The 9370-nt window shown below is 52.4% G+C and overlaps 1 protein-coding gene across 1 annotated transcript; it reads left to right on the forward strand.

Annotated features, from left to right (window-relative positions):
* Positions 1 to 28: 28 nt before the first annotated feature.
* On the forward strand, positions 29 to 7267 carry RBM41 (RNA binding motif protein 41). Its single transcript, XM_086619484.1, is given in 11 exon segments — positions 29 to 48; positions 936 to 961; positions 964 to 1051; positions 1431 to 1459; positions 1462 to 1622; positions 3832 to 4036; positions 5427 to 5803; positions 6382 to 6436; positions 6439 to 6528; positions 6896 to 6943; positions 6946 to 7267. Coding segments are annotated over 11 exon segments (1194 nt in total). The 5' UTR covers positions 29 to 40; the 3' UTR covers positions 7053 to 7267.
* The last annotated feature ends 2103 nt before the right edge of the window (positions 7268 to 9370 follow it).

Genomic DNA, 9370 nt, shown 5'->3' on the forward strand with positions numbered 1-9370 from the left:
CCCCTGCGCCGCGCGGGCGCGGCTAGGGCTGGCGGCGGCCATGCGGAGGTGAGCGGGGCCGGGCGGGCTTTCCTCGTCTTTCACACCGGCAGCGGGGAGCTCCTGCCAGCCTGTTCTCCGGGGGCCTGCACGGCCCGGGGGTTCCTCCGGCGCCTCCCCGGGCACGCCGTTCCTGCGGAAAGCGGCTTTCCGAGGGGCCCACCGGGGCGGCAGACCCTCCTGCGCCTCCTGGGATCCCAAAGCGGCAGCGAAAGCTTTGCCTCAAAGCGGGCCGCGTGCCCGCCCCTCGCCAGGGCAGGCTCGTTCCGGAACAGCTTCCCGGCACCGGCGGGGGCTTCGTGCCCCGGCCCGCGGCAAGGCCGAGCCGAGCGGGCACCCCGGCCCGGTTTCTGCGGCACCCCGCGGCTCGGCAGGAGCCCGCGGGGCAGCAGCGCTGCTCCCAAAGAGCGGCCGGCAGGGCGCCGCTGCCACCCGAACACGCGTGCTGTCTGCGGGGCCATGGTGGGCGCCGGGTCTGGCCGTCTGCCTGGAAGTGCGTGACCCCGGGAAGGGAAAAGGGCAGAGTGCTGCTCAGATCCGCGGTTTCTCATCTCCCTGCAGTTTCCTTTCTTTGTTGAGTCGTTTGAAACTAGCAGTGTCTGTTTAGATGCTGATACAAAACAACTTTCCAGCAATAAAAATAAGATTACATGTGGTGGTTTTTTTTTTTTTAAAAAAAGCTCCCTGGGGTATTTTTAGTGTTCTCAAAGTACTCCCTTATCTGTTGGCTTTTCTAGTTAACATTAGTGGGAGCTTTGGTTGAGTAGTTTTGGTTCCTTGTACTTTAAATCCCATAAAAACAGTCAAGGAGGTGGAGAGGCTGTGGCAGTGGTGTGTTTTGAGCAGTGTTTCTGTTGCCTTACTGACCACCTCTGTGCTGTGCTTGTGTGCCACAGGGTCAACAGCAGCCTGTCTAGCGATGAGCTCTACTGGAAGACTTGGAGACAGAAGGAGAGAGGCAGCTGAAGAGCCTCCTTCACCACCAGCTTGATACCACTGTCTCCATTGAGCAGTAAGTCCTGATCTGACCCGTGCTGGGGCTGCCAGAGGGGCCAGTGGGCAGTCTGGCCACATTAGGGGCAGCAGCAGTGTCGCCTCACTGGGGCCTCCTCCCCAGGGAGATGTTTGGTGCAGGCTGTTGTCTGCCAAAACAGCTGTGCAAATCCTTCCTCCTTTGCTTGGTCTACTGCCCAGACACTGCAGCAGGAGATAAGCACTCCTTGTCTCCTGAAGCAAACACTGGTAATAACTTATGTTCATCCCCACTAGGCTGGCCTGCATTTGCACCAGTGGGATGTTTGGTGTTACAGTGTCACGAGGTGCCTGCTGCCCGTGTTCCCCAGTTTCTCAGTGCTAAGTTGTTTCTGCTCTTCTATTGCTTTGGGTTACAGGTGCAAGTCAAAGCGAAGATGCTTTGCCCCTGCAGCTTTTACAAGCCTTTTGGGGAAGAGGCTGCGGGGGCTTTGACTTTGTCACAGTTCCAGGCCCTGCAGGAGAGCAACAAAGAAACTGCCTCTCTCCGGGAACTGGGGCTCTCTGACTCAGAGATTCTGCTCTGGAAGAACCAAGCTTCAACAGGGAAGGTAGGCATGCTCTGTTCTGATGTGAGCGTGGTAAGGTCCCTCTAACCCCATGGCCTATGGCACCCTGGTACAAAATTCATGTCCTTTGTAAGCCTTCTGGTAAAAAATGGCTGCTCCATGTATCTTTTGCCTTTAGGCCAACATGATCCCACATTTTGTCTGTACTAAAAGCTATGGTGGAGAGAAGAGTTGGTCCTTTGGAACACAGCAGGACCTGACTGTATTCCTGCCTCAGCCTTGATGGTCTCAAGCAAATCATTTCACCTGTTTATACCTGTGTAAAGAAGGGTTTCAGGGCTGGAGGAGAAAAAGGAAGAAACACTTCAAAGCACCTGAAACTCTTCCTTTCTGTATTCTGACACATCCCTGGCTCCCATGGCTGGCTTGGGATAACTGTCTGTAGGAAGGGTTTTATACATTCTCCTTGGGAGCTTGCAGATGCTTCAAGGGACTTGAAACAGCCTCGTAAAAATAGCAGTGCAGAGCTGTTGGACCAAGTGTGTGATTGCAATGACGTGCTCCTCCTCGGGTGCGCTTTGCAGCAGAGCAGTGCCAAAGCAGGCTTTTCCCCTTCCCCTGTCTTCACGCTTTTCTTTCATGTTCTAGGGACAAGCGACTTTCAAAGTCATCTTGTGTCCTGTGCACTGGAGTGTCGTGCTCTTAATTTGGTAAACCAGAAGGTGCAAACAAGATTTGGGCTGACCTTTGGCTTCCCTCTGTTTCTGCTCCCCTTCCAGAGCAATAGCTGTGTGCAGGAGGAAGCCATCTGCAGTAATCATGGGTTTGCCTCTCTTCAGCTGAAGTCATTACTTGCTTTGGTGTTTAAATGCAAACCCAACCCTGGTGTGGTCTGCATTAAAGCTTGGTTTAGAGAGGGATGGTGTTAATTTAAGAATGAAAATTAATGTCAACAGTGCCAGCTGTTGTATTTGGTATGGAATCAGTTCTGAATGTTTAGAAATAAAGATTAGCATGGAAAACACTACTCTGACAGAAAGAACCAGTAACATTAGGATATATCATCTACAGCTTGTGAAGGAAGACGGATATTTAGAGAGAAAGCCCAAGTCAGGTTGTGATGTGCAGCTTCGTATGTGGAGGCCCCAACGGAGGAATCAGCTGAGGTAGAGAGGACTTAGATTGCCTGTGGAGCTCTTGGCGAAGTACTGAGTGCAGGCTTATGTTATTTTCAGCTGCTAAGTTGCAGCTTTTTGAAAACAAAGTACTACAAATGATTTCCTGAAATTGCTTTTACATATAAACAGCCTTTTGTGCCCCAGGGAAGCTGGGAAATGGTGAATGGAAGCCATACAGACATGGGCCCATGCAGTCAGGCGGGAAGGGAGGGGTACCCATGGGAAAGTCTTTGTTAGATTGTGCTCAGTGCAGGGAGAAAGCTTGGTTTCCTGCCTGAGGCAGAGAGATCTGCCACAGTAATTCTTGAACTGAATTTGAGTAAAGAAGATCCATCTACAGCTCCATTAAAAGTGTGTTCTCTGGATACTGATAGAGGTGGATGGAAGAACAGAAACGCCCCTCCAGAAGTTGGGGTATGTCTGTGCTTTGGCAGCACGAGTCTGGTGAATCTTAGCAGTGCTCTCAGCCTGTGCGGAGAGGTTTATTTATACAGGAACGCACACTGGTAGCCAGGGTTAGCTGTGAGGTCTGTGCTTCAGTAACTGAGTGGTTTCTGGGAGCTGGTTTGTGCGAAGCTGGTCAGGTGTTTAGTCCTCAACATAAACCTACCCTCAGGTGCCAAATGGCAGCTTGGAGGTCCACTTTTCAGCAAATAAGGTTCTCTCAGTAACACTACGGTCATAGACCAAAGTTTGTGGAAACTTGAGCTCAGGGATGCCATAGGCGTGGCAAAAGAAATGCGAGAGAGGGCTTTGTGCAGTTACTGTAGGTGGCCTTGGAAAATGGCTGCAGCTTGCAGAGGCTGGGATAGAGGCACCATCGGACAGGCCAGGGAAAGGAAAGCAGCATAGAAAGGGGCTGTTTCTCCACTTTTCTCGAGAACTGAGGCTTGCTGAGTGGTTGCATTCTGTCCTACCCTTGAAGTAACAGGACCTCTTGATGACCTGCTCTTTGGGGGATGGTTCCTAGTTGCACCCACTCCAGGGCTGGAGGATGTGAAGTTTAACTGCTGGCCATGTCTCTGAAAAGGAGGCACGTGCAATATCTGAGCAAAACTGTGCCTGTCTTCCAGGGCTCTGGGCTGGGAGCGGCCCCGGAGGCCACGCAGGACCGACTTCATGCCATCCAGGAGAAGATGGAAGAGCGTCAGCGCATACTCGCTCTGCCCCAGAGGTTTGCTGGCAGCAAGCAGCTGAGCCGGCGGGAGATGGAGATTGAAAATGCCCTCTTTCAGGGCACGGACCGTCACTCCTTCCTCCGGGCACTCTACCACCAAGGTTTGTGGGCTCAAGGCTGTTCCTGCCTTTGCTCCAGCACAGAGAGCTGGGGTGCGTGGGAGTCCAACACATTTCTGTCTGGCCTTCTGTCCCTGAAGACATGGTTCTGTTTTGGCACTGTGGGGGAGGAGATATTTTCCTCTTTTACACGAGCAGACAGAGAGTGGGCTCTCTGAAGGATTTAATACAGAGGCTTGTAAAGTCTGTCTCTGGAGAGCTTGGATCTGCTTGATGTGCTGCATGTACTGCAGAGCCCAGCTTGGTATGTGGAAGAGCAGCTGGGGTTATACTGTGGTAGAGCCCAGAGGTCCTCACTGAACTGCACTGAGTGACATGGGGTGCCTGTGTGGGGCTAGAGATCGTCCCTTCTCTGATTTAACTGCAGTCTAACAAGGGTGAGAGGGAAGCAAAGGCACAGAGCAGGGAGGAGTAGGAGTGACTTGTTAAAGGCTCCTCCCAGTAGCCGAAGTGGAACTGGAGCCCAGTTGCTGATTTCCAGTACCGTGTCCACAGGATGACAGCACTTCTTTCCCCAGTAGTGTTATCCCTGAGCCTGTGGCTTAATGTTACTTTTCTGGATAGAGAGTCAAGTGTTGTCCAGAAATGGCAAAAAGTGCTCCAGTCTGCTTTAGCTGGAGAACATGCAGGCATGAAGTTCCAGCCCAGACTGATTTTTGTATGTAAGACAGTATTAAATAGAAGACGAGGAGGAACTTCGAAACTCAAACTCCTAAAACACCACTTTGGTCAGTGTTGACGCTGTTCAAGCTATAACGTCCAGCTGACTCAGCGTCCTCTGGCCCCTGCTCCCTCCTTTGGTGTCAGTGTTGTGGCATTTAGCAAAATCAAGAAGCAGCAAGGTTGAGGCTCGTAGGCTGGGAGATGCCTCTCTCACATTTGTCTTCATTGCCATTAAATAAAAGGAGAAATCATTGAAATAAAGGAGATCTCATTGGTGAGTTCATGCATGGACATTCTTAAACCCAGGAACCTAATCTGATGTCCCTGGAAGCAAAGGTTATATTCCCTGTGGTGCTGTAGAAAGGCAGCATAGCACATCCTGGCCATGCATGCAGGAGGAGGAAGCTGTGTTGAAAGAGTCACTAGAATATGCAGAAATGTGGCTGCAGTAGGACATCTGTGGAAGAAATGAGCTCTGTACAGAGCACTGGTAGAGCTGCTGCTGCTCTCTGCAGGTTCATCCTGAGCTGGGACACCAGCACTTGCTGGCTGCTAGGGCTATTCTTGTTTTAAATAACCTACAGGGCCTGGTTGGCAAATATATGGAGGCTGGGCTGGAACAGTGTCTTCTGTGTTTCGTCCTGCAGTCTGTGCGTTTTCCGGGTTCTTGGTCTTAGTCACATTACCATGTTTCTCTGTTGTGGATTAGATGACACTCAGAAGAAGATAACAGATGAAAAAGACCCCATGGTTCATCTGGAGAGTGTTTACCAAGAGCTGCTGAGCAAGAAGTGGCCTGAAGAAGTCCAGCCTTCCAAGAGTGACCCATGCTTGTGCTCTCCCCTGGCTCCGCAGGGGCCTGTGGCTGAGCAGTCATCACTTCCAGACCAGGAAGAGCAGGCAGAACAGACAAGAAGTCTCGGCCTTCCTGCAACAAGGTCCCACCAGTGTCCTCCAAGGGTTGTGATTATCAAAGACCCTGTAGAGTTTGTCCCGGAAGAGGAGATCTGCAAGAACCGTCTCTCAGAGGAAGAACTCCGGAATATACCCAGGTTCTCGTCCTACCATCCTGGGGAGCCCAACAAGGTACATTGAGATGAACGAGGATTATTCTTCTTCTCGCTAGCATGCCCTGAAGCTGCTTCAGCAGGCAGAGGCTCCTTTTTGCCATTGGCTTGGTCCTTGGTTGATCCTCCCAGCCAAGGGAGAGCAGCCTCCACTCACACCTTGGCACTGTGGGAGACCTTTGGCTCTAGTGGGAAGTCACCTGGCCTGGCAAAGAGCTGTACTTCAGACCCTAGCCCTTCCTGGCTCTGGCAGGTCACTAGTCAAGATGCAGTCTCCCTGTTTGGGCCTGACTGAGACCAGCTGTGACTATTCAAACTGTGCTTAACTGGTAGCTGGAGCTTGTTGCGTTTTATAAATAACTGGAGCTATCAGCGCTTGTCACAGGCAAGTACAATGAGGCCTTGAGTCCAGAGCTGCCTTCCTCTGTACACCCACCTGTCTTCCAAACTCCACCATTAGCATGCGGGTGGGAGGACTCTGGGGTGGCAGAGGGGCTGAACTGATTCATACCTTCCAGGTGTACGGACTTGAGACCAGGTTGAAAGGTGTCTGTCTGCATGGCACAGGCCGGCTGATCCTCTGTGTCTCTGGAACAGGTGCTGTATTTGAAGAACCTGGGCCCTCACGTGACGATGAAGGACCTGGTGTCCTTGTTGCTCGGTTCCAGAAGGAAGACAGCCCACCGATCCAGTTCCGCCTCCTGAGTGGCCGGATGAGGGGTCAGGCTTTCATCACCTTCCCTGGTAAGTTGCTGCTTCATGCCTCTCAGTTATTCCCTGGCCACGAAGGTGCCACATCCTCCTGCAGGGTACTAGGCTGGCACCAAGCCTGCTCTCCGAGGAGGAGGAGGGGAGTTCACTCCCTCATCTTCTTATCACGTCATAATCTTTTCCCTGGGTTGGAAGAGGATTCATCAAAACAGAAGGGATTGCAGTCTGTTACATCCCATATTCATATTTAGCACATTGCTCTGGCTGGAGGATCGCAGCACTGCACTGTGTGGTGGTGCAGGCTTAGGGTCCATGAGACAGGAACATCTGTGTGAGCATCATGTGCGTCTGTGCCAGAACTTGCTGCGTAACCTGTGCCCGTTTTGCCCTTGTGTTGCAGATACTCAGTCGGCCCAGGATGCCATGCTGTTGGTGAACGGGTACAATCTGCAGGGAAGCCCATGGTGATGGAATTTGGGAAAAGCAAGGGACTTTCACCAGAAGCTGACTCTGCTGTTGTCTGCCCCTCTGCTAGAGAGGACCCCCCTGCCAAGTAAGGGATGGGTAGCCGGGAACCTTGTGGGTTTGCATGGGCCATGGGAACTCCTCAGTCCATAACTGGGACAGTGAAGGACTGTTAGGAGTTAACATGCACGTTCATAAAACTTGAAGTGGGAAAGGGAGATAGCTGGGGACTAGGCTCTTCCTTGAGAGAGGTGGGCACTCTCTTTACACCGTTGGGGTGTACTGTTATTTTCCTCCTGGTCTACGTGTGTGTGCTTTCTCAGCACTTTGTGGCATGGAGGGAGGGAGGAAGCCATGTAAATAAAGGTATTTATTATGGTATTTCCTTAATGTCTGTTTTTTCGCCTTTGTCCTGCACAAATCTTGCAGAACTGAGTGTGCTGCACTCTGCTGATGCAGCACTGTGTCATCAGAGTTCGCTCCCGGCCCCTGTGCTGAGAGCTGGAGTACCTGACTGATGCGGGGACTGGTGAGGCTGCTGCCTTTCCTTTCGTGGCAGCAGATACGTTGCTTTAAGACAAGCGAAAAGGCTGCCCTTTTTCTTCCAGACACTTGGCTGCACAGGTATCTAATTATGCAGCTTTAAGCTCACAAATATGTCTTGGCTTCTCACTGCTGATCCCCATTAAAGCACTGTGGCATGGAGGATGGTTGCTCTGGTGGGGCACCATTGTGACAGACATCATGATTTATCTGCTGACCTGTTCTAGTGCTTTTTGGGAAAAAGGCAAGCTAACATCATACACTTCCCACATTATCCCAGAGCCCTTGGGAGAGCAACGTCTGAGCTCTTGGTGATGGTGGCTGAGGGAACCCAGGCGTTCCCAGCAGAGCTGAGTTGCAAGCTTCCTTTGTGTACCTAAATACAGCCACGTGGAGAAGAGGAATGTTCCCAAGAGCCCTGGTTTTCTCCCTGCTGCCATCTCCTCCTGCAGGCTGGCTGACTCCCTGCACAACCGTCCTGGTAAATGCACTTGCAAAAACGCAAAGACACACTGACTGGGCTAAGGCTGCGCTAGATCTACAAGGTTCTGGTTCAGAGCAAACTGAAAAACTTGAGAAAATGTGCTGTGGTGTTGCCGGAGCACCATCCTTGCCCTGGCTTTTCTGGAGCTGTGCGGCCCTGGAGCTCTGTGCCCTGGGCTGCGGCTGCTGCTGGCCACTGCCTGGGCTGAGCTTTGCTGGCACAGCCCCTGCCAGCCTGGCCTTAGCACTGCCACCCACCCCCAGCCTCTGGTTTCTGGCCCCTCCGCTCGCTGAGGGGAGAGGCTGGAGCCTCCCCACGCCATTCCCCAGCTTGCCCGAGCTGCGGCTCGCTATGGGTATTGCCATCTTCTTGTATGGCACTGGGCACTGCCATGTCGCAGTGCTGGCAGGGGAGCAGGGGCATATAGAGCTTCAGCTGCCATCCGCCCGCGCAGGAGCCGCTGTCGTGCCAACGTGCACGGGCTGCCGTCTGGTGGCAGGCGGGGGGCTGAGGGAGTCGGTGGGTGCGGCTATGGCTGGCACCGAGGGGGGATCTGCCTCTGAGCCGTCAGTGGATCTGCACAGCTTGCCCGCAGCTCCCACAGCCACGGCAGCAGCAGCGGTCCCCGTTTATCAGCATCCCGCTGATGTCGTGGTGTCCCACATGCGTTGTGCTGCCTGGCTCCAGCACACCTGCCCTGCCTCGCTGCTGGGAACGATGTTCCCAGCCACCAGAAGGTTTAGCCAGCTTGCCACCTCCTTTCCCAGACACAACCTCCTGTTTTGAGAGATGATGTTTGGCAAACTCCTTTTGCTCTTTGGAGGGTAAAGGGAGGGAGGGAACAAGGGTGAAATACTGTTATTTCTTACTACCCAGGTTTCTTTTTCTATGGAGCATGGTTCACATTGCAGTGTGACAGCTAAGCTTTTCTGCATTGATGTTGTGGAGCTTAAGGGTCACCTTTTTCTAACTTAGGAGGATAATGGGGCAGGAATGAATCATCACAAACTCTACTACATGCTCAGGTAATGAGTTATGAGCCCTCCCCCATCCACCTGCTGGGTTGGATTCTCCTCTCTCCTGCGAGTGTTGCCACTGGCCATGGCTTCCTATTGTAAGCATCCAGCATAATATATACACCTCTCTCTGCTTCTTCCTTACCTTCCCAGTATGCAGAGGTGCAAAATTACTGCTCTTACACATGTACGCAGCCTGCCTCAGTGTGTAATGGGTGTTCCAGGGAATCATAGCAAACTTTTGCTTGTCATTAACCACCTGACATAAGCCATTTGGCTCCTTGGTGTGCAAACTGTAAGAAACAGGAGGTACTTTTGTGCTGGGACATAGAGAAGATCCACATAAAACTGAAGTACGTGCCTGAAG

This window comes from Tauraco erythrolophus, chromosome 13, assembly GCF_009769465.1.
Source record: "Tauraco erythrolophus isolate bTauEry1 chromosome 13, bTauEry1.pri, whole genome shotgun sequence".
NCBI classification, from domain to species: Eukaryota; Metazoa; Chordata; class Aves; order Musophagiformes; family Musophagidae; genus Tauraco; species Tauraco erythrolophus.